Source organism: Tursiops truncatus, chromosome 1, assembly GCF_011762595.2.
Source record: "Tursiops truncatus isolate mTurTru1 chromosome 1, mTurTru1.mat.Y, whole genome shotgun sequence".
NCBI lineage: Eukaryota > Metazoa > Chordata > Mammalia > Artiodactyla > Delphinidae > Tursiops > Tursiops truncatus.
In genome coordinates, this window is record NC_047034.1 from 61464045 (window position 1) to 61489180 (window position 25136).

General features: G+C 50.4%; 1 protein-coding gene across 1 annotated transcript in view; it reads left to right on the top strand.

Annotated features, from left to right (window-relative positions):
- CD247 (CD247 molecule) overlaps positions 1-25136 on the top strand; it is a 78288-nt gene that overhangs the window by 49707 nt on the left and 3445 nt on the right. Inside the window, exons 3-7 of the mRNA XM_033855548.2 lie at positions 21062-21165; positions 22333-22389; positions 22967-23047; positions 23643-23681; positions 24493-24549. Coding sequence (XP_033711439.2) covers positions 21062-21165; positions 22333-22389; positions 22967-23047; positions 23643-23681; positions 24493-24549 — 338 coding nt within the window. The remainder of the gene's footprint in view (positions 1-21061; positions 21166-22332; positions 22390-22966; positions 23048-23642; positions 23682-24492; positions 24550-25136) is intronic.

The following is a 25136-nucleotide window of genomic DNA, read 5'->3' on the forward strand; positions in this document are numbered from 1 at the left end:
TCCTTCACTTACCCAGCTTCCTGCTTGCCCGACTTTCTTTCTGCTTTCAGAAAAGGGATGAGGGGCTGAGAAAATTAGCTTTGGGGAGTTCGAGGTATTTGGGTTCTTAACTGCTTCAGGAGCCAGCACCCTTGCCCAAAGGAGAGACCGCCAGTCCTGAACCTGAGAGCCCCTTCTCCCAGGGAGTTTGCTAACAGGACTATTTCCAAGCCATTCTTGAGGGGAGCCACACCAAGAGACGTTCAGAACTAGAGCTAAATTCCTCCTCCCCTGAAGAAGAACAGGGGTGTTTAGGAACCCTCACACCCCACGCAGCAGGGAGGCAGCCCGTGTATTTGGCGCTGTTTGTGAAAAGCCAGTCCCAAACACAGGCTGCGGAAATAAATCAGCTGCCTTCCGGGCACAGCACAAATTGAGCATGCAGAAAAACTGTTACTTCATCCTTGTGTGGTTGCAATCCTGGGGTGATTTTGTTCAAGGAGACTGGCATCTGCCAGGGGGAAATAATTATAAACTTATTATTTCCGTTTATAAATTACGCTTCTCAAAGGAAGGGAATGTAAAAACAGTTTTATTTTTTTTTTATTTTTTTTTTTAAAAACAGTTTTATTACTGCCCAGTGAAAAGACAATTGCTATTGGCCACAACTGGCCCATTCTGGGGAAAAACAACGCACAACCAAACACACGACATAGTCAACTACAGGGGTTTCTTTTTGAGGCAGTTATAAAAGGCCTGTGTCTTATTAGCAGTGTCAGGATTTCTGGGGGTGTCTTGCTGTCCCACGGAATGAGAAGGCCGTCTCCAGGGTGGTGTCCTTCTTAAGTCAGAAAACAAAACATTAAAAACAAACACACAAACAAGCAAACAAACCTTTTCTTTTTCACCATTACTCTGACCATCCCCCTTTAAGTTTGTAGGACATGGTACTCCTGGAAAAAGAAACTTCTTTAGCTGAAATGAATCACTGGTTTTAATTCTGGCAATAGGGTGACATTCTCCTTTTTTTATTTTATTTTATTTTGTTTTTGGCTGCTTCAGGTCTTTGTTGCGGGATCTTCATTGTGGCATACAGCTTCTTTCGCTGCAGCATGCGGGCTTCTAATTGTAGCACAGGGGCTCCAGAGTGCATGGACTCTGTAGTTTGTGGCACGCAGCCTCTCTAATTGAGGCCCGTGGGCTCAGTGGTTGTGGTGTGTGGGCTTAGTTGCCCCACGGTATGTGGAATCTTAGTTCGCCGACCAGGGATTGAATCCTTGTCCTCTGCATTGGAAGGCAGACTCTTAACCACTGGACCACCAGCGAAGTCCCTGGCATTCTCCTTAATTTAATAATTTTAGGAAATAAATTGATGTAGATTCAGATCAAATTTCAACCACTCATTTCAATGGGGTCTATTTTTTTAAGTTTAAAAGTTTGATGTTGTTCCAAAAAATAGTGACTCTTTGAACTTGATGTTCAACGAATAACTTAGTGCAATTTCAAGTTCCCACTAAATTGGAGGCTAAACTGCAGGCTCAAGAGAAAAGAGATGCAAGTTACAAACCTAGATTCTAAATATCCCAGCAGACTGTCTCCGTGAAACTGACTTTTTTGGTGTGTGTGTGTGTGTGTGTGTGTGTGTGTGTCAATAAGTGTATGTGTGTTACCCTCCCTTTCCTGCTCTCCTTTAAAAAAATAAATGATGACTTTTTCAGGTCTCTGCTTCCAGGTATGAAGGGCTTTGGCCATTTGAAGTCAGATGAGAGGCAGGAATGCGCAATACTAATTGGGTGCATCCTGGTGTGCTAATAGAGAGGGCAGGCAGTGTGACTGCGGGTTTCTGAGTTTGCTGTCTGTACCTGGCCTTTCTGGGGATTGAGAAAGGCTTGCTGGCCTCAGGTCATAGGTTACACTGCAGACTTGACTGCCGTTCCCTGGATGATTCCTGTACCAGAGTGGACAGTGTGGCCTCTATGCTAACCAGCCCAGAGTAGCTCATGCTCAGTGGTCACACAGGAAAGCCGCACACAGACACTAGGAAGGATTGCCAGGATGGCCGGGTGACTGCCCGTCCTCCAGAAAGTTGGATCAAGCAAATGGAGCAGTCCCCAAGTCCTTAGGGCCAGGGCTGCTGGCAACACGTCACGCAAGTCTGTGTGAGGCGACAGGGAATGATGGCACCTTGGGAAGGGACCATTTGATGAAAGATGAAAGGTGGAGAGGTGACAGAGAAATAAACGCCTGGTGGGGAGGATCAAGGGGAATGCAGGGAGGAGACCACTGAGAGAAAAACCAGAGGGAAGAGGTATATCAGCCTGAGGATAGGATGACACAGGAGAGGGGAAGCAGGAGGAAGGCTGGAAGGGCTTCAGCCCCGCAAGCATGGTGGTCAGACCTTTCCACGGGGAAGAGGCTCGGTCTGGCTGCCTTCTACTTGCTGGTCACATTCTTCTGACAGAGAGAACCTAGGCTGGGAAATGGCCCAGGTGTCTCTTCTCTGTAAATGGGTCTGGAGGGCCCCGGCAAACATCTCCCAGCAGGGGCTTGGCCCCGGCCCAAAGGAATATTTCACCTCCCTTCCTGGTTTGGACACTTCTGAGAGGCAGGGCGCTCCCTCTCCCATGGGCTCTTGTGCGTATAGACCCACTCATTGCACATGCAGACACTCCCAGGTCCTGATCCAGGGCGCACCGTCTGTGTGTTTGAATACCCAAGGGACACCATTTTTTCCAGCATTGCCACCCGTTGCTAAGGTTTTGTTCCCTAAACCACACTGGTCTGGCCGCACAGTCAGACTCAGTGCCTGGCACATACAGGCCTCTCCTGTGAGCTGTGTTTTGGGACGGGTTCCAGGAATGCTGGCCTGTGACCCCAGAGCAACCCAAACCCCAGCCTGTCCTCGTCCTGGGATGTGAGAGGGGAATGCCAGTCCCTGAGTTGGATGAGCAGACAGATGTGCTCCCATCTGCCTTCTGGGCTTGAAGAGGTCCAGGCGGGGAGAGGACCTGGGCTCGGCTCTGACCAGCCTGTGATGGAGACAAGCTCCGTGTGATTTCTACCATGCTAAATGTCCCCTTTCCTCCTGTGGGCTTCTACTACTCTGTGAATTGGCTGGAACTAGGCTTTAACTCCAGGATCCCATCAGCTACCTACCTCCTGTTGGTGTGTGTATGAAGAATGCAGAATAATTTAGATATTCATTGACTTAAAGTGCATCTAAGGGGGGATGGGCACCACGATGGGGAGGAGACTAATAAAAGGCATCAAAAATGTATTTTACTATTTTCTCTTATTTCAAAATTGTATATTCTTATATAATATACTGTAGAACTTGGAAAATAGGGAAAGGCATAAAAAAGATTTAAATCACCCATAATTTTTTTTTTTTTGCGGTACACGGACCTCTCACTGTTGTGGCCTCTCCCGTTGCGGAGCATAGGCTCCTGACGCGCAGGCTCAGTGGCCATGGCTCACGGGCCCAGCCGCTCTGCAGCATGTGGGATCTTCCTGGACCGGGGCACGAACCCATGTCCCCTGCATCGGCAGGCGGACTCTCAACCACTGCGCCACCAGGGAAGCCCTAAATCACCCATAATTTCACAAAACAGAGATGAAGCCACGGTTGACAGTTTGCTCTATTTTCTTCCGTTTGCTTTTCTATAGTGGTATCTGCATCTCTGTCTATATGCTTATAAATCTAGATTTAGAATCAAGTAGGAAGCGCCATAGCGTGCTGCAGGAGCCCCATGGGCTCTGGTAGTAGATCTCATTGATTCCTGGCGGTCCTGGTGAGACGTCCTGAGGACCCAAACTATGGAGTAATTGAGAGAGCAAGAGAGGAGGTGACATCCCAGGTTCCCCCATCCTGCCCCGCGTACCCACACCAGTACCTCCACCGGAGAGGAGGGAGGGCAGAGGCTGGCTTGGAAGCCACACGGTGAACTCCCTCTCATGGGAGAGAGCCACCATCAGAGGTGGCAGCCCACGTTTGCGCGCGTCCCCAGCCCAGCAGCTGCAGGGGCGGCAGGTTTTGTGGGGCCTTTGATCCATGAGAACAAAGTACGTCACAGGCGAGTGCTTGCGGGGCGTGGGCAGAGCACACAAGGGTTGCCAAAGTGACAAACACACCTCCAGGAAAGCCTTCCAGCTCTGGCTGTGCTTCAATCTGGGCAGCAGCCCCCCTCTGTCTCACGTAGGACCTGCATAGGAAGCTTGGGAATGCACATGGCCCTTCCCCCTGGTGCTCCCAGCTCTGACCCAGCTCCAGCTCACAGGAGCTCAGAAATAAGTCACCCGAGGGCTCCTCGGGACTAGTCGGCAGCCCCTCGAGGTGAGCAGCTGGGCCTTTCCTGTACCTTGCTGCATACAGGGGCAGATTTTTCTGATACCCACTCACGTTTCTTTTGGACAGCTGAGACATAAAGCTCTTAGTCTTTATCTTATTTTTCTTGTCAAAGCTTTCGGGGATTAGAGAGAGACAGTTGAAAACACAGGAATGAGGGCGGGAGCTCACTCTGGGCTCAGCTCCAGAGCAGGGATTGGGGTGAATCCCAGCTGAATTTATCATTTATTCATTCGTCGAACACTTAGGATCACCTACTTTGTGCTGGCACTCGCTAAGGATTGCAAAGAAAGAAATATAAAGAAGAATATAATATATTCCAGATCTTGTGGAGTTTAATTTTTAACAGGGACAGACCTGTCATCAAATAATTAGTGAAAATGTGTCAAAAGCTAGAGTCTGATAAGTCTGAAACATTACCATAAACTTATTTTAAAACATAATGTTAGCCACATTTTGAACCAATACACTCCACAGGATCTACTTCAACCTCCAGACAACTTATCAGGGAATTCTTCTAAGTTTAAAGCAATGAGTGCAATTGTCAATGTGAAAAAAACACAAGAAATACACTACAGAGTGTCCAAAAAGCTTGGAAACCCTGACGAAGTACTGTATTTCTTGTACCTTTTAAAAACAAGATTAACAATTGGATCTATTTCTTTAATTTAGAAGTATTTCACCTGAACAGGTATCTGAAGGTTGAAGGAGAACATATTGAATGTAATTTTTGAAAATGTAACTGATATTCTGTTTGACAATAAATTTACCTCATGATTCCTGATTTTTCGGGCACCTGTAGATTAGAAACAGGTGCCCGTGGCAGGGAGATTAGTTCTGCCTAAAGGAAGCACAGAAGTTTTCCCCGAGGAGGTAACATTTGATCTGAGCCTTGAAAGATGAGTAAAAGTTTTGTTAAGCTGAAGAATTTAGTGGAAGGATGAGCTGGGCAGGCTTGCTGGAAGCCGTTGGCTGGCCCTCCCAGAAGGCTTATCCTTTCTGGGTGAACCTCGGCCTGTTGTTTGCTCAGGTGGCAGTAGGATGCTGCCCTGGGTGGCAGTCCTGCCTGGCAGGGCCTGGGCCTGTCCACAGCCTGGAACCCACCCGTGAGAAAAGGCCCTGGCAGTCTTCCTCCCTCGGAGGCTCTGGGGCTGCAGCATCCCATCCTACTCACTTATGCTTATGCCAAGGCCATGCACGCAGGGACACCAGGGAAGGTGGAGGGCATTTTGGGAATCTGACACTTTGTGACGTCTGCTCATTAAGAAATCTTAAGTAGTTTTCTTCCTGATGACTAGCTTGAACACTGGATCACAGCCAGCAGGAACCACAGAGATTGTTATATAAACACCCTTATTCTGGAGGCGAAGAAACCAGGGGTGAAGTAACTTCCCTGAGGTTGCATACTTTGGGTCATAGCATTAGCCCAGGCTCCCATAAAAACGGTCTTTCAGGCCTCTTCCAACTCATAGGTTCTTTGAAATGTAGGGGGCAAAATTCATTCGTTTTATACATTAATGGCCATCAATCAATCAATCAGCCTCTTAATCATCCAAACAATTATGTAATGACTGAGTGCCAGTGATGTCTACCACTAGGCGTCCTACAGTGGTAGAATCTAAAGAACTAGAAGCCGGGCTCTTTCTTTGCCCTTGAGCATCGTGCAATCTAGTTGAGTAGGAAGGAACCCCTTAGACACAATGAGAGTAACAAAGTGCGCTTGGTGCTCAAAAATAATTAAAGCAATGGAAGTTGGCGTAGGCTGGAGCTCTAGGAGAAGGAAGCCTTAGGGGAAGGGGAGAGCTGAGAAAGGCTTGGAAAGGATTGCTAGAGGGAAGGCGAAAGGCAGGATCCGGGTGGAGAGCTGTGGGAAGCATTTGGGAAAGCTCGCGAGTGCCTGTTTATATACAAGCCTACGCTCACTCCTGCACTCTCCCAGGCTCCCTGCTTCACCTCACAGTGGTTTTCATCTTCTAGGATTGGTAGGTGGTTTTGCCCCTTCTCCATCCAGGATAAATCAGTGGGGAAATAGAGGGGTGAGATGCCAGCTCCGTTTCGGCTGCAACATTGTTTCTCCTTCGCTGGTCATTCTGGTATGTTTGGAAAATTGGACTTGTTCTCTGGCCAACTAACGCTGCAATAGGAAGTAAAGCATGCTTCAGGGTGCCCAGGCCCCCCATCCTATTTCCACACAGTCCTGAGCAAACCACTCAGAGTCCCTAAATTGCTCAGAGCAGCTGTGGCTCTGGTACCAGGAGCAAAGGCCAATGTTAAGACAGTGCTGATGCGGTGTGAGATGCCCACCCCAGCTCCTGACGCCACCCAGGCTGGTGTCTCACTGCAGCTGTTCAGAGCCTCCCAAGACACAGGTGGAAGCAAGGGCTTCCCGAGGCAGGCCCCAGCACTCAGCAAGCTGGTCCTCAGCAAATGACTGGATGTGAAAAAACCGGAGCCAGAAGGAGAAAAAGAAATTATGGGACTGTCCTCGTTAGTATATTTTAAACAAAGCAGAACTCCAGGCAGCCATGTTAGGGACGGCATGATGTCCACGTGAGATCACACATCAACACGATGAAATGTGGGGAATGAACACAAGACGGACCTGCCATGTCGGGGCTGTAATCCCTTGAGTTCCTCTGACAAAAGTGACCGAGGGTGGAGGCACTGGTCGCTGTTGGGTTGCTCTGTGTCTACGACAGGGAGCCTTGGGGTTGCCTTCCTTCAAGGAGCAGCCTGTCCGCAAATGCTCAGGTCGGGGTGGATGCATTCATAGAATCTTCCAGACCCAGCCAACCCAGAAGGCAGTGGTGCCGGCAGTGAAGCGTACAAGAGAACATGGGGCAGCATGTTAAAATGCAGATCCCTGGACCCTCCTTTAGAGACTCTAATTCAGCCGCTCTGGGGCGGTGCTGACACCGGCCCCAAACCAACCTGGCAAGCACTGCTGAGGGCTTTGTCTCTGCTGCCAGCCAAGAGGGGTAAAGCAGCCCCTCTTCACCCAGGAACTAGCTCATCTGACTTTTTCGGTCCTTCGCAGTCAAAATTCTCAGCGTTCGTATTTTTCATAACACCCTGTTACGCGACCTGGGTCGTTCAAGCCAGAGGAAACCAGGAGAAGCCGACAGGGGTTATCTTCTGGGTCACTCCCCTCCCCACCGTGGCCCCTCACTCCTGGGGTGGGTGAGAGAGAACACAGCCCAGGCACGGCCAGTCCCCGTGCGCCCAGGAGCTCCACAGAGAGCTGCCCCATCAGAGGGGCAGATGAACTCCAGGGCTCGCTTTCTGCTGGGCGTGAGCACCGGGAAGGCCCTGACACTGAGTGTTCAGGGCTCCAAAACGAAAGCAGCCGTGGATTCTGAGAGCGGCGGCTTTGACATTTGGAGTCCCCCTGTGTGAGAACAGAGAGACCCCTGTGCCTCCTCCTGGCTCTCTGAGAAGGGGAAGTAGCGCTGGTGGGACTGAGGCTCTCCACGGGGGAGGTTTATGTCTCCAGAAGGGGCTTCGGATGGGAAGGCAGCGGCGTGTCCTCAGGGCCGTGCGGTGGACACGTGTGGGCGTGTGCCGGGACACACAGAGCCAGGCCTTCTCCCGGTCACTCTCTGTCCCTCCCCGCTCCCCATGCGGGCCCCAGGGCCTGCCTCTCCGGGGGGGACCCCTGGACAGTTCTCCCTGGCGTCTGGGAGGTAGCCCCTCAGGCCCCAGCCCCCGAGCCGGCACGGATCCAGCCACCCCCGAGCGCTCCCAGCCCCAGGCCGACGTCCCCGCAGAGGCGGTGGGGCTGGGGAAGGGACCGCAAGCGGGGGCGGGCGCATGAGCGTGTGTGAACAGTTCAAGTTCAGACGGGAGATCTCGGGCGATAACCCAGGCCCTGGATGGCGCCGCTCGACAGGAAACCTCGAGCGAGGAGACAGCTGTGGGCCGAGGGGAGGAGCTGCTGCTCCCGTAACCGCACTGCGAGGCGGTGGGAGCCGGGAGCCCGCCCTGGCCGCGTGGGGAGGAAGGGTCCCAGAGCCCTGCCCTGCGCCCAGGGTTCCTCTCCCTCTGGGGAATTCGGTTGGTGACTTGGGTTGCGGTCCGGCACACCTGGGCTTTGGCTGTGGTTGGACAGAAGAGGCCAGCCTCGGAGCGCACTGGGTGGGTGGAATGTGACAGCCTAGGCAGGACCCACCTCTGTCGGACGTGGGTGGCCAGGGCCCAGGGGTGTGAACACGACTACCTCTAGAGAAGCCCCGGAAGCCAACCCCTGCTTCTCCCGTCCCCTTTCAAGGGGGACCTCCTCACGTGGAACAGTGAGCTTGGCCTCAGAAAGCTCAAGCTTGCCTCTTTAAAATCCCGGCGAGTTGTTTACCCCGTAAAGTACTTGTGTCTGATTTCCAATCGAAATAGCATGTCCTCCCCAAAGCTCGGAGAAGCTGAAGCTTGATGCAGTGGGAAGCTGCTCAGCGGGGCCTCATCCTGGGCTTCACCCCCAGCCTGCCACAGTATAGCAAGAGAAGCCCATCACAGGGTCTACAAAGGTGGAGGAGGCATGGCCCCGGATTCAGGGAGCCCTCAGCTGGAGGGGGCATCAGTCAAACAGATAGATACACAGGTTTCTGCTGTGGGTGCGGCCGGAGCCCCGAGGGGGTACCCTCAGTCGCCTGGGGCCAGCAGGATTGTTTCCAGAGGGCAGATGAGGGCTGCAGGGCTGGCCCCTCTGCCTCCCTTCTGTCCTATGGTCTTCCTTGGGTTGTTCAGGCAGCTCAGCTCCTGATGCCCAGAAACCTGCTTGGCTTCTTGGGCACCCGACTCCCAGGGAGCAGTGGTATGGCTGGAGCGAGGCCGTGGGTCAGACGTGCTTTCACCTGGCTGGGCTGGTGCTCATGTCAGGGATGGGGCAAGGAGGGACTTGCGTGTGAAAACATCTCTTTTCTGCAGCACTGGATAATAATAGCAACAATAGCGATTGTGCTATTCATTAGCAGTAATTGTTTTGATGTTCATGCATAAATGTATTAAAATTTCCCCAAATGCCACTAGAGTGAAAATTTCTGTATATTTGAAATACTTCCAAATGCCAGCAAGTCATCACTGGAAACGTACTGAGACACAGCCAAGTTCGAGGTGCTTTGCTAGATGGACGAGTCCCTGTCCCTCCACTTTCTGCTTGTTTAGAACTGTGCCGCAAACACCTGGTTTGACTTAAGGGTTCACGTTAATTGTTTTTGTTTGGGTCGTTTAATATTATAAGTGTAATATACTCTCATAGAATTTCAAAGAGCACAAAAAGCTGCAAAGTAGAAAATAAGTAAAATTTTCCGGACATCCTCCTCCACTCATTCCTCTCCAGAGTTAACCATGGAAAATATTTTTTGTGTATGTAGCTATCCAGATATGTAGATAGGTAGATAGATAGATATAGATACTTTTTTACTGTGGTAAGTTATAAATGATATAAAATTACCATTCAACCCTTTATAAGTGTACGATTCAGTGGCGTGAAGTACATTCCCAATGCTGTGCAGCCATCATCACTATCTGTTTCCAGAACTTTCTTTTCTTTTTTTACCGTCTTATAGACTTTTTATTTTTTAAAGAAATTACACACTTAATAGTAATAATAATTAATAATACACTAGTTTTGGTGTGTAGTTCTTTGAATTTTAAAATTTGGGTAGATTCATGTAACCATGATCACAAACAGGATACAGAGCAATTTCCCTCCCCAACTTCCTTCTGTAGTTTAGAGTTTTATATATTCAGGATTCAATCCTCTTTTATGTGTGTGATTCAAAAATATTTTCTCCCAGCTAGTGGCTTCTCCTCAAACAAAGGGAATATACTTAACAAATTATGTGCAAAAACTTGTACACTGAAAAGCACAAACCATGTTTACAGAAACTAGAGTTCTAAATGGAGAGATTCATCATAATCACGAATGTTTCCAGAACTTTTTCATCATCCCAAGCAGAAACTCCATCCAGATACGTTTTTATGTCCGTATCAGTATACATATGCAGCCTACATTATATACCTCTGTTTTTTATACACAAATATTAAACACACCATTCCAGAGCTTGCCTTTCACCTAATTATCCTGAAGATCTTTCCACAGCAACACACACAGAACTATCTGTTGTGTTTGTTTTTTTGAACTACTATAAATGAATACACCAAAATTTATTTATCTGGTTTCTGGATGGTGGATGTTTACCTTGTTTTTCTTCTTTTTTTTTTTTCTTTTTTCTGCTCCTGCAGATAATGTTGCAATAAATATCTTTGTGCATATATCTCTGCATACTGTGAGGGCTTATCTGCAGAATAAATTCTCAGAGAAATGGCAAAATCCTGCTTGGAACTTTTACATGAGGGCTTTGCTCTAGAGTGGATTTCGTTTAAATGGTGCTAACGTTCAAGAGCATAATGACAGGGCTGTGTGCTGTGTGCTGTGTGAAAGAACAAAGGCCTGGCGAGACATGGCCTCTCCTCCAGGCTCTGCTCCACGGGCACCTTGGGACCTCAGGAGAGTCACTTCACCTCCTTGACCTTCAGACTCTTTATCTGCAAAGTGGAGCACATAAGATCTGCCTGGCTTCACTTCACTTCACTCTTGTTAGGATCAAATGAAATCAAGAACGTAAAAGAGTTCTGTAACTGTAAAGTGTAGAGCAAATGTTTGGTATGACCACAATTGTTATAGTGTCAATCCCTGGAGTCAACCGGGAAAGCCACGGGTCCAAGCTGGCAGCAAGAGGGAAGAATGAGTCCTTCTTTCTCCCTCTCTCTCTCGATAGGTATAGATATACATGTATATGTATACATACATGCATATATGTATATATACACCTATACGTATATATTTCTGTGTGTGTGTGAGTGTGTGTATATCTTGCTTATAACTGTGCCTGGTACAGAGCAAGTGCTGTCCACTAAAATGAGAGACTTGTCCGTGGGCCTTGAGGGGCTGCTGGGAAGGTGGAATGAGTGGAAAGAACTGAAACGTGAATTCTGCTCACCAAGGGAGATCACTGCCTGTCATTGTTTTACTCCCAGAGCATTGATGAGGGCGTCGTCTCCCTGGGGTCTCCTCAGCGCCCCGTGCATCTCTCCTAATGGGAAGATCCGCTTACGTGCTCACCGCCCTACTCAGCTGTGAGGCTGGATCTGTGTCTACTTGCTCCCCACTGCCTAGCACAGTGCCTGCACCTTCTGCTAATAACGATGGCCTATCACGGTGTTTTGAGTACTTACTATGTATCAGGCACTGTGCTAGGTTCTTGATTACATGCAATATGCCCCCTCCTTACAATGACTCAGAAGTTAGGAATTATGGTGGCTGTTTTCAGAGAAGGAAACTGTATTAGTCTGCTAGAGCTGCCGTAACAAAGTACCACAGACTTAGTGGCTTAAACAACAGACATTAATTTTCTCACAGTTCTGGAGGCTAGAAAGTCTGAGCTTAAGGTGTCGGCAGGGTTGGTTTCTTCTAAGGGCCTCTCTCCTCGGCTTCTCTCTGTATCTTCACGTGGTCCTCCCTCTGTGCGTGCCTGTGTCCTAATCGCCTCTTCTTATAAGGACACCAGTCATAATGGATTAGCGCCCACCCTAAGACCTCATTTTAACTTACGTTCCTCTTTAAAGACCCTATCTTCAAATACAATCACTTTCTGAGGTACTGGGGGTTAGGGCTTCAGCATAACGAATTTTGAGGGGACACAATACAGCCATAACAGAAACAAAGGCTTGGTGGTCATAAGTGTAATGAACGATGAGCGAGCAAAAATGAATGGACTTGCATCCATCCCTTCAGCAGAAATAAACCACTCTCTGCGTGGAAACCATAGCTTCGTTTATGGGACAAGGGCAGAAAAAGATAAAGTAACTACATTCGGGTGGATGAAGGCAAATCACGGAGGACCTCACAGAGCAGGCTGGCCCCCTGGGAGTGCAGCCTGGATCTTAGGCCCATCCTGCAGCTCACCTGTCTTGCATCTCCAGCCAACCCAAGGGCCCAAGGCAACTGTGAACCCAATTGGCTTCAATATTTTTCTTTTAAATTTTATTCATGTTTTTGAAATTACAAAAATAATGTGTATTTGTTGTAAAAAGAGAAAACCCTGCAATTGCTCCTCATCTCATGAAGAGTAAAATCCACTGACCAAAGAGGTTCTAACTAATGCCCCCCCGTCACCTTCTAACCTCATCTTCTAGCACTATCCCTCTTCCATGCCACCCTGGCCACACCCACTTCCTTTCTGTTCAGACACACCAGGCTTGGGGTCACCACAGGACCTTTGCACCTGCTGTCCCTCTGCCAGGAGTGCCCTTCCTCCCCAAACCCTCACAGCTGTGGTCTTCTAACCAGCTATGAAAAACGGGATCCATCTCTTTGTCATTTTGTACTTTTATTTATCTGACCAGTAGTGAGATTGAGTGTCTTTTTAGATGCTTATAAGCAATTTATTTTTCCTCCTCTTAGAATTGCCTACTTTTATATCTGTAGCTGATTTTTCTCTTGGACCAGTTGTCTTAGCTTTCATTTTTCAAAGTATTACTGACTAAATTCTAAACCTATAAAAAGCTTTAGGAATGAAGCGGTTCATCACAGAATGTTTTACAATGGTGAAAAATTGGAAACAAATGGCCATCCATTGGGGAATGGTTAAATAAACAGTGGAAGGATTATGACGCAACCTTTAAAAAGAATATTCAGTAAAACTATAAAGTAACATGAAATATGAATATGTGAAATAACATGGAAATATAATTTTAAATTATAACACTAACTGAAAAAATGTTTTTTTCAGGGAAAATTTTTTTATGTAGGATGATTACAATTTATAAATAACAAACACTTTGGAAGGCAATCTGCCATCATGTTAATAGTAGCTGTGTTTGAACGTGGTATTACGGGTGATTTTGATTTTTTTCTACTTTCCTGCACTTTTATAATGAGTAGATTTACTTGAAAATAAAAAGTGATCACAAAAAAAAATTTTAAATTATTGCACAAACATAACAAATTTAACGGAAATAAAAATAGAGACAAGGAGATATTTACTCATAGCCCTGTTACCTCTGTGAAATCAAACAGCTCCCTTTTTGCCCTATTCCCTTAGAATCCTTGCCTATGGGGAAATAATTTGTAGATGATTGTGACCAGATGATTAGCTTTACAATGAAACATGAATATTTGAAATGCAACACTGAGGAGGGAGTTGAGGAGACTGGCAAATTAAAGCGATTAGCAATAAATTACATGGTACTGATAAATGACATAGACTTGTTCTGCAGGTCAAGGTGATTAGGATGTCTCCAAGTGGGTCAGCCTCTCTGGGCATTGACCAGTGTGGGTCCAGGCCTCACATTTTTTTTTTTTTTTTTTTGTGGTACGCGGGCCTCTCACTGTTGTGGCCTCTCCCGTTGCGGAGCACAGGCTCCGGACGCGCAGGCTCAGCGGCCATGGCTCACGGGCCCAGCCGCTCCGCTGGCATGTGGGATCCTCCCGGACCGGGACACGAACCCATGTCCCCTGCATCGGCAGGCGGACTCTCAACCACTGCGCCAACAGGGAAGACCCCTGACCTCACATTGGACAGCAGGTCAGCTGTACCTGTTAACCCCCTAGGACTTTCAGCCCCTTGTCCCCTCCAAGAAAGAAGGTCATTTGTAAACTCAGGACATCAACTACTAACATGGATCCTTTGAGAAGGAAGGTCTCCACAGCCTGGTGAGGATCCCTTCTCCCCATCCCTGAAGACCAGTAAGTGGTCCAAGGGTATTACCAAATGGTGGTTAGGACTCTGGACCACATGGTGTCTGGATTATGGATTCAAACAGGCCTGGGTTCAACCCTGGCTCTAGACCTGAGGCACGTTATTAAACCTCTCCAAGTCTCAGACTTCCCAGCTGTAAAATCATAGTTGCTGTAAGGATCAAATCAGAAAACTCACACATGCTTCCTGGCACAAAATAAATCTTCAGCTAGTGGTTATAACTATTACCCTGTGTGTCTAGCCTATATTTTTCCTGCTGCAGTGAAAGTTAGTTGCTCAGTGAAAGAGAGCAGCTCCCCAGGCCCTCCCCTGGGTGCCTATGAGGCTGCGGTCGACAGGCTGAGCATCACACCCAGCAGAGGTACCCCCTTTGCTCTGCCACTGCCTTCCTGAAAACACATGACTTCCTGTTTTCTAAATTCTTAGCCTGCAATGTCATCACCGATTGTGTCTGAGTCTGGAGATGGGGCTGGGCAGCAGCAGGACCCTGGGCTCAAGGTTGGAGATGCAAAAGGAGATCAGGAGTCTTGGAAGCTGCTCCTACCTGAATCATAGGCTATTAGTATTGATGCCATTAGCTCCTATGTAGTGAGAGCTTACCAGCCCGTCCCATTTACCTCACCGACCCTGGGAGGTAGCTATGATTACCCCGTGTTCACACAGCTAGTTAAGCAGCAGAGCCAGGTCTCAAGTTGTCTACCTTCAAAGGATTAACTCTTGCTGTGATGCTAAAGTGCTTCGCATGAAGGCAGAGACAAGCTGGTCATGGGTGGGATTTTAAAGGCCCTATAGACGTGGGAGAATCCGTGTTCTTTGTGCTTCTGGAGGCAGAACTAAGACCAAAGTTGTTTTTTAAAAGCTCCGAAAATTTGAGCTCTTCACCAGTAATTGATGGGTGGTGAGCTCCTGGTCACCTGAGCTATTCAAGCAGAGGCTGGAGGTATTAGAGAAGAAACTCCTACTAAAGGTAGGAAGCTCTCTGAATGAGAGAAACCCCAGACGCACCGGGATAAAGTGGAGAGACTTTGCATCAGACGGAATTTGGGAACTTTCTAGCTGAGTGATCTTTCTGAGACTGAATTTCCTCCTCTGAATAGAACTGGCAGTCATTCTGCCCATATCATACAGAGTTGTTCTGGGGATTAAACCTGGTAACACAAGGACAGAGTTCTCTAAACTGTGCCACCAGGCAGGGCGCTTTCTCCACACACTGTTACTCATTTCATCTGCATAACTATCCTGTGAAGTCAGTCTTATTATTAAAACCCCTTTTGCAGATGGAGGAATTGAAGCTCAGAGTGGTTAAGAGAGCTGTCCCCAACCACAAAGCCAGTAAGAAGCAGATTCAGAATTTAAATCTTAGCCTTTCTGGCTCTAAGGCTTATGTTCTTTCCTCTTCTCAAGTGGCCTCATATGTGTTAGGTGAGAAGGGGAAATAAGCAAGTGAAACCAAAATGCATCATCTGTGCTTTCCAGGGCTTGTCGGGGAGGGAGACACGATGTGAAAAGTTCACAAACTGCTGTGACAGTGTCAAAAGCCAGCAAACAGTAAGGGCTGTGAATTCAGAGCTAGGCGAAAACTCTGTGTCCTACACCTAAAGGTGAGGTGCACCTAAGGCAGAAGGGTTAGACGAGTACCTGGAATTGGGAGACTCAATAATCCCATCCAGCTCTGCTGCTAATCTGCAGGTGTCCTCAGGGGAGGTACTTTGTTCCTCTGGTCTCAGTTTATCAACCTGTGAAATAATAGCACCCTGCCTACCTTCTGGGCTCTCATGAGAATCAAACTTGATCAGATACAGGAAGTCGTTTTAAAAGTACAGCTTGGGGTTCAAATGGGAGGTATCCTTATAAGTTGGATGTGAGGGAGTTCAGCAGATGCTCTGCTCCTAAAAAGGACTTGCTGGAGGGGGAGATGGGTACCAGTGTGTGTCTGCAGCTTCGGGCTACAGCAGGGCCAGGTTGATTAAGTCCTGTTCTCTCTGTTCACGGAAGCTTCCAGTCTGCCTGAGAGACAGAAAAACAACACAATTCAAATACATCTCACCCAGAGAAACCAGACCCTGTAAGGGCAGGTGTCTCCTCCAGGCTGCCTTCTGGGGCCCCAGAATCTTCCTGTTAATGGTCAGTGCCATGAAACTTTCTGAACGCAGGGCTCTTATGAAGATGACAAAAGGGTGTATAGAGGTGGCTGGGCTCACTGTCACTAATAAGACTCATAACGATTTTGATGGCAATGAACGTATGGACAGATACGCTGTGATCTGACTCCGGTTTCCCCTGGAGTCTCACAGGGCATGTCCCAGGCATCCTGTGTCAACCAAAAAATAATGCAGGAGGCTGCAAATAAGGGAGGAGTTTATTTGGGGTCTTAAGTACTGAAATTTGGGAGACACAGATTCGGGTAACCCTGAAAGAGTGTTCAGAGGAAGAGAAAGCATCAGGGACTTAGAAAGACGAACAGCCACCAGGCCGTTAAGAGTTGCCTGGAGAGAAGTGTGATTGATTCTGACATGAGTTGGAAATTATTTGTCCTTCAGGAATCTCAAGTTGTTCTAGAGTGCGGGTTCCATAAGTAGATAGACTATCACAAATTATTTTAGGGTAAGGGTCCAAAAAGTGTCTTGAGTTTCTGGCAGGTGTTCTGGATGACATCATCAGGTCAAAAGGTCAGATTCCATCCAGGCTGAGACGTGCATAGGTCACATTTTCTTAATGGTCTCCTGGCTCCATTTTAGAGAGCTCTCTTGGCAATGCTAACGCAATTTTGATTTTCCTTTCACACCTGCTACCTGGCAGGAAGTCTCCAGCTTATCACGCTGTCGGCCCACTTCACCAGTGCCTACTTGATGGGTGACAGTGTGATGACAGGGGGGCTGGGAAACACCTGGAATCCAGGTTCCCGGTTCAGCCAGGCCCTGGCCAACTGGAGCGGCCCCAAGTGTGTGGTGGGGATTGCAGTGAGCGTGCTAGCAGGCAGTCTCCTGGCTATGAGCAAACACAAGCTGCAGGCTGGATCCCCTTTTGTCCCCAGTGTTCTAATCTCAGATCCACTGCGGGAAGTACCTGAGTATGCAGGGCCAAGCTCTTCTGAAGCTCCAGCCTGCTTTTTCTCCAGGTGACATTAGGGTCGTGCTTTGCCCTGGAGTAACTGGAATCACCTTTAAATCGCCTGTCTCAGCCTGGCCACCTGGCGTGAGGCCTGATCCTGGAGCACCTGTAAGACCACTCCAACCCTGCAGCACCTAGATATGTTCCAGCCCAGCTGGGCTTCAGTTTCCGTATTTGCCATGTGTCTGTCCGGACGCGGGGGTCCAGGGAGCCTGGGGCTGTGGCCCGTGGATTGGGTCACCCGTTGCACCTGGGTAATGTGGACTGGGGCTGGGGAATTGGGGAAGGATTCCCTTACTCAGCTTTGCTGAGTCTGCCTGCAGGGGCCCACGGAGTGGCTTGTGGAGGCCCAGGTTGGATGGGAAAAGGACCATGGCGTCAGGATCCACCCCCAGCTCTCACCCTGCAGCTCAGCTGGGAGCATCGCTGTCCTGCTTTGTAAATAGGGTCTCCTGCTTTGTCAATAGGGCGAGATCCCCTTTCACAAGGTCACCATCATGTCCAGGCCTGGGCTAGGAGGCTACTGCTAGGTTTTGACCCTTTCTTCCTCAAATAAATGTATTGGTGGTGATTTGGGAAAAAAAAATCACGGTGATAACAATGGCTGATGTATGGAGCACTTATTACCTGCCAGGTCCTGCACCCCATGATAATTATCTTAATTAAGCTTCACCATCACCTAATGAGACAGGTAATATTACTATCCCCATTTTACAGATGAGGAAACTGAGACTTAGAGAAGTTCAATAATACACAGTTGAGAAGTACACAAAAATGACAGTGCATGTGAGTCTTTAATTTTGTTCTTTGTCTCTGTTTGGCGTGGAATTTATACTTGTTACAGGGTATGGCTGTATCACTGTGGAAGGCTGCACCCGAGTGACGCTGCAGCTCTGAATCTCAACCCTGCTGTGCACTGGCCCATGCTCATGCCCAGGCCCTACCCCAGACCAATTAAATGAGAACCTGGGGGCATAAGGGAGTGGGCTAATTCTAATATGCAGCCAGGATTGAGAGCGAGAACGCTCAATCAGTAGCTGGGTACTTGTTCAAATGCTGGGGTTCTCTGGGGTGCTGTGGACTTGGGACAGGGGATGGGAAGCATGAAGTAAAACAGCTTCTCCACTTGTCTAGGAAAACAGCCACCATATAACCCCATTAAATACCTCTCTTTGGGACCGAATGTGGTGGGGATAGAAACAGCGTGACAAATGGCTCACGGAAGGAGGCGAACAGGTCTCTGCTTTGGAGATGGTGGGGGGCTGGGAAGAAGCTGGAACCAGGAGTGTCCGTGGCTCCTGCCTTTGAGTTGTCATTTTGGAAAGCTGCCTGCTGTTCAAGGGAAGCCCCTCCACCCTGGGTGTGGCCTCATGAGCTAAGCCATAAGCTCCATGAGAGCAGGGACTCAGAAGACCCTACCCAAACGCTAGACATCATTAGCCTTATGGAGGAAATTTACAAAAACACCTACCGATACATTCTCTCATTTGATTCTCACCACACCCTCAAGATAGACATGATTATCCACCATTTTACACATGGTGAAACTGAGGCCCAGAGAGGTAAGGGGACTTGCCCAAGACCACACAGCTACTTAGTGGCAGGGGAAGGACTAGAACACATCTGATACCCAATCCAGGGCTCTTTCTATTTCAATATCCCCTGACATCAAGCAAAAGGCCAATAAATATTTAATTAGTCACGTGATTGAATTAGGTCCTGGGTCCCCTCAGGGAGCTTTCTGGATGACCACTGCCTTCCTCAGTCCCGTTCCTCCCTGCATGGGCACAGCTGGACTAGGCAGAGGGAAGCTTCCTACCCTGGGAAGCGTGTGGCTATTAATACCCTTTCCTCCACCAAACCACACACAGCACACCCGTCTTTGGTCATAAAATCATGCTGCTCTTTGAAAAGGAAGAAAGAAAGAAAACCTTTTTCTATTACTTATCTCTGGGGAGGCGCCCAATCCCCTCCCCCACTGCACTGGCTCTGCACAACACCAAGAAATATTTCTTCTGGTTTGTTATAAATTTACTGTCCGGTAATTTTTCTCTTCTCATTTTATGTGACAGGCAACTGAGCGATTGTCTCCCAACCCTTTTTCTGAATCTCAACCACTCCCATAAATTGCCGCTGTCACCTCCTCTCCAGTCCTAAAAGGAAAAACACCCCAGCTTTGGTGGCCTTTGCTGGGGGCTGGCTTGTCTCCTCGAGGACTTCGGACACCCACCCTTGGTCAACAGGGGCTTCCGGCACTGCCTCAGGGCCGGAAGGCAGGCCAACCTCGTGTGGGGGGCCTGGCATCTTCCCTGAAAATTCCATAGATCTAATGAATGTCTTCCCTGTGCTCTGTGCTCTGATGCTGGGGGTGAAGGAAGAGGCAAGCATGAAGATGCGGCCATTGTTCTCCAGCACTTACTCCAGCCTAGATGGAGGGGAATTTCATAATCCATCAATCCATCAGCACACTGAATTCTCACTAGGGGCTGTGATGGTGGAGCCTGAGTCCCATTCCAGCAGCTGAGTGGAGCGGGTGGTGCTAGCAATGGTAGGCGGGGAAGAGGAACCAGCCCCAGCAAAGGCAGGTGGGTAGAGCAGGAGGGGCAGTGTGGGGAGAAGGCGTGCTGGGGCCTGGACCTGGGCTGCTAAGTCAGGGCTGGACTTTGCTCAGGAAGACTGGCTCGTGGATGGTTTCTGAGAAGGGGCTATGGAAAGTTTACAAAGAGATCAGCTGCCCGGCGCCAGGAGGGCCCCAGAGTTAGGGAAGGAGTAAAAGGTTTGAGGACAGAGGGAGTCACGAGGTGGAGGTGGGGACTCTGGAGCAGGCTTGCATCACCTGCTCCCAGGGCTTGTGGCAGAAGCACGTGGGGGAAAGGAGAGGAGACATGCTGCCTGGGCTGTCCTGGGCTGCTTCTCATTTGCTGTGTGCGTGCTCCTGGCGAAAACTGAGCTTCTCTGTGCCTCCGTGTGAAAGTGTGGGGCTGTTGGGAGGATCTGACAAGTTATTACATCAAAGCGGTGTCCGGCACCGAGTAAACACTAAAGAAATGTTACAGTTTTCACCCTGGTCAACAGAAGAGGCAGCTGAAATAGGGTAAATAACCTGCCCCAAGTCACAAAACTAGTAAGGATGAGACCTTGTTCCAGTGCACGTTATCCCATTCCCGTAGCCCCGACGTAGTCCTGCAGGCGGCCATGGGAGGGCGCCCCGGGCCCGGGAGAGACTGTGGCCGCGGGACCGCTGCTTCTCTGATACCAGGCAGGGGCGGAGTGAGACGCCTACTACGCGCCGTTTTACACCTGAGTTGCTGCACACATACCTGGTAGGAAGAACAGTGTCTCCTCACTCATAGTGCAGTGAGCTTTCAAGTAGAAATGCTAACTTTTATTTAACCAGAATATTTACCGTACCTCTTTACCCAACTCCATTGTACTCCAGTTTGCATAGGACAGTTTGACCAAGGTTGTTATGGCAGTAGGGATTAGGGGCCCCTTGGTAATTTGGAGGTGGCTTCCGGAATGCATGGTTCAGATGGGGCTCACACCCAGCTGGGCTCCCGTGCCATGAGGCAGCCGCCCTGTGCACAGTGGACAATTTCACCTTCCATTCACCTTCCTGCCTTCCAAGCTTTATGGCCCTACCGGGTGCCATGTCCACTGTTGGGGCAGGTTAGGTTTTCCCAGGGGCTGGTCCAAGGTGGGGAGAGAGGTTGTGCAGGTGGGGTATGGAGAGTGGGCCCAGCACCCTGTCGTGGTTTCCTTGACCCTTCAGGAGACCCCTGCCCCCCCCCGCCCCCCCCCAACCCCTGGGGGTTGTGAGGGCATGTTCCGTCACCTGAGCCTGACTGACCAATCTCATCTCTCGACACAGCGGCACAGAGCTTCGGGCTTCTCGATCCTAAACTATGCTACCTGTTGGATGGGATCCTCTTCATCTACGGTGTCATTGTCACTGCCCTGTTCCTGAGAGCGAAGGTGGGTACCACTGGGTTCTGGGGGGAGGGCATGGGCTCCCCAGCTCGGTGGATGTTCAGAGGGCCTTGGTGCTGGAAAGTCTCAAGCGTGGGTGGTACCTGAGTCTTGGTGTACATGGGCAAAGGGACCAGCCAAGTGTGCCCACTGCAGGGGGGGATGTCTGGCTGAGTGGGACAGAGTGGGATGGTGAGTCTAGTGCTGGCCCCTTAGTGAGGAGACATAGAGATGTGTGAACATCAAAGCGTCCCAGGGCAGGGTTTCTGCTGGCAGGAAAGGGGGTTATGCTTCAGGCAGTGAAGAGCAGGGAGGTGGGGAATCTCTTTCCAGATTCTGCTGTCCAACTTCTGACCCATGCTCGGCCAGCCTTTTCTCTTCAAACCTGTTTGCTTATCAGTACGAGGGAGGGTTGGCCCAGAGCCTGTGTTTTCACCTAGTGCCCTGCAGACCCTGAATTTCTTGGAGGGGCTGGGACTGGGGGTGGCCGTGGCATGGGCAGAGGGTGGAAGGACTTCCTGAACGGAGGCCTCAGTCGTTATGACTTCCGTGCCTCAACCCATTTCTCTTTTGGATTTTGGACTTTGCAAAAGATTTTATTATAAGAAATAGTGTCTTATGGATTTTCTTAAGTTTGAGCAACGCTGCCCTAAATGATCTCTCAGGTGGTTCCCAATGCTCTGAATCTGCAAAACCGCGCAGTTTCAGCTGAGGGGCATGAACTGAAAACAGCTCGAGGCCATGCACCCGGGGCAGGTCCTCAGGACACACAGTGCCACACGGAAAGCACCCTGCTGCAGAGGTCAAGTTAGAAGGTGGGACCTTGCACAGCCAACATCCTCGTCGAGGTGTCCTCCGAGCCCCTGAGAGGAAGGGGCCTGGAGAACCTCCCGGAACCCAGGGGGCGCGGCCCGCGAGCCCGGCGCTTCTGCGCACGCGCGAGGGCGAGGGCCAAGGACCGGAAGCTGCGGCTAGTGCCGCGGGCCCGTGCGGTGGCTACGCTTGGCCTGCGGGAGGTGTAAGGACAGTTGAGCTCAGAAAAGGAGCTGCCGCGCCACCGGCTCCCGCAAGGACCCAGCCCCCCCGCAGGCAGGGCGCGCGCCGTTGGCCGTCCAGGAGCGGAGCGAGGCTGCCTGCGCAGAGAGTAACACGCTTTCTCTCCTCTTCATCCAGTTCAGCAGGAGTGCCGACGTCCCCGCCTACCAGCAGGGCCAGAACCAGGTCTATAGTGTAAGTCCGCCTCTCCCGTAGAGCCCGGTCTAGAGAAAGTGCAGTCCTCTGCTGGGACGTGGGGAAAACAGCGGCCGGGGCTCGGTTGTAGGTCTCGTCCGCGGCTGTCAGCCTTGCAAGTTGTTTTAATCTCCCTGGGGCTCAGTTTCCTAACCCCGAAAACGGGGATAGTCACGGTGCCTGCCTCGGGGGGAGGGGGGGTTCTCTGAGGATGCGGCGCGCTAGCGGTGTGATGCACGGCAAGCGCCTGCGTAGTGTAGTGCCTGCCCCTAGCGAGCCCCCGCCTGGCAGCGGTTTCGCAGGCTGGAGGGGTGGAGTGGAGGAGGAAAGTGTAGAATCTTCCCTGTGGTGGAGAAGCGACTTCACGCTCTCCGTGCAATGGGACTTTGAATCCATGATCCACCCCCGCCGCCACGGTAATAAGCTCTTTGAGATGTTCTCCGAGATGACGGTAGCCGAGGGATCTCCCAGTCCGTGCTCCTTTGTGAGCCACCACGCAGAAGGAACTCCCAGTCCTACTGGCCCCATCCTCCTGAGCTTCTGTTTCCGGTCTCTGACGCTTTTCTCTCTGTTTCAGGACCTTAATCTAGGACGAAGAGAGGAGTATGACGTCTTGGATAGGAGAGGGGGCCTGGACCCTGAGATGGGGGGGAAACCGGTAGGACCTTGCTGTTTCTGTGTGTGTGTGAGAGAGAGAGAGAGAGAGAGAGAGTGTGTGAGGGCTCAGCTGGGCAGTGAGGAGAGGGCTTCTGAATGCCAGCGCACGCTGCCACTACGCTGGACCCTGACGTGCGAGAGGCCTGGCCATGCAGACAGATGGGGCCCCGTTTGCCGCTGCCCCTCTCCGCCTTCGCCCTTGGCTCCCTCCTGCATCGCAAGGGGCCTCACACACATTAATGCGGCAAGCAGGCCCTTATGCCGGGCTCCCAGCAACTCTGTGCTTTTCGGCTGTAGACTCCACACCCTGTGGGGAGGGGAGCGGCTGGAGGAGGCTCGAGTGGGGTCTTCTTAAGAGCAGAGCTCAGCCTGGGTGTGAGAGCGCGTGTCCATGTGCACGAGGGAATCCGAGGCGTGGTATCGCCGTGAGGGCCTGTGAGTGGCGGAGCACAGCTGCGGGAGCACGGGGAGGGCTCAGGCGGATGGCAGAGCCCACAGAGAGTGTGGGGAAGGGGCCTGGGGAGGGCGCTGAAACTCTCCTGGCCTGGATCCCTGTTTCTCCATCTCTAACTTCTTCCCCTCGTCTCTCCCGGCAGAGGAAGAAGAATAAGAATCCCCATGAAGTCGTGTACAATGTGAGTAGAGGACGTGGCACAGTTTGCATTGGAAAGTTGGAGGGTAGGGCTGGAGGAGGGCTCTGGATGAAGGCTTTGCTCCCTTCTCCGTGGTCTTTGCCTGACTTGACCTTCACTTCCCTGGCCAAGTAGTGCCTCACCTGCTTGCTGCCTGCAGTGGCTGCTAGTAGGAAGCCCTTGGCTTGCCTTCCTTGGGCCCCTAAGCCTGCTGCGGGAGTTCCCGGATCAGCCTGGTGGGACCTGGGGGGACAGCGAGGTCAAGCTGGGCAAGCCCCTCTGAGGGGCTGCTGTTCCTAGGGGCCGGAGGAGTGTCCTGAGTGTGGCCTCTTGTTGAAAACTTCACCATCCTGGGTGTTGATCTGGGTCTGCCACACAGGGGACCATCGCAGAGGGTCAGCCACTGCAAAGAGAGCTACTCTCCCTCCCTCCTGCAGTTGGCCCACGCACAGCCACGGTGTTGGCTGTGTGAAGAGACAGCTTGCTCAAATAGATGCTTCTGGGGGCTCTGGGGTGAGCCGTTGCATTGTCCAACGTGCGTGTCCTTTGGCTAGGACTCCACATCTTATCCTTTTGAACCTCTCCTGAGCTTCTGAGCTCAGTGCAAGGGGCTGGCAGCTCAGAGAAGATTCCAGAGGGCTGAGGAGGAGGAGAGGGGGTTGGAGCTGGTTATTGGCAGAAATGTTTGAGTCTCTGGAGCCTTGAATGTGGAACCCCCCCACCAACTGGGGAATCCAGAGGTTTCCTTTTGTAGGGGAGCCCACAGTTTGCTACATCAGTTGGTAACACCGGTGTCTCACGCCCTCTTCTTCAGGAGCTGCGAAAAGACAAGCTGGCGGAGGCCTACAGTGAGATCGGGATGAAGGGCGAGGTGAGTGATACTCTTTCTTCATTCCCAAGGATTGGGTGGTATGGGGGCTGCTCCAAAGAGTCCCATCCCTTCCTCCTATCACCTGCAAAAGCCCACGTGGTGGCTGCCAGAGGCAAAGGTTAGTCCAGCTATCATCCATTTGATAGTATATTAGGTACTCAGAAAGTGCTGATACCCTTTTAGGATTAAAAACCAAGTTAAATACTAAGATGGTCCATGCTTTGCAAAAACAGGCCAAGTCTGTCAACGTTCATAATAATTATCAGGTGAGTAATGTGTGCCAATGTATGTTCAGCACTTAGGATGGTGGGGCCCCTTGTTCATAAATGATTAAGAATTTCCATAAGTGAGAGCAGAGCTTTGAAGCCGTCTAGGTTTGATCTCCGTGTGACTGCATAGGTGGCGTGCCCACAAAGCTGGCCTGGCCAGTGCTTTACCAGGTAGATAGTCTCATTTAATTCTCACAGTAACCCAATGGGAAATATGTACCCGCCAGGCACAGGAGGTCCAACAACTTACCCAAGGTCACGTAGGTGGTGACGAGGGAGCCAGAATTTGTACGAACTCTACAGCCCGAGCTTGTACCC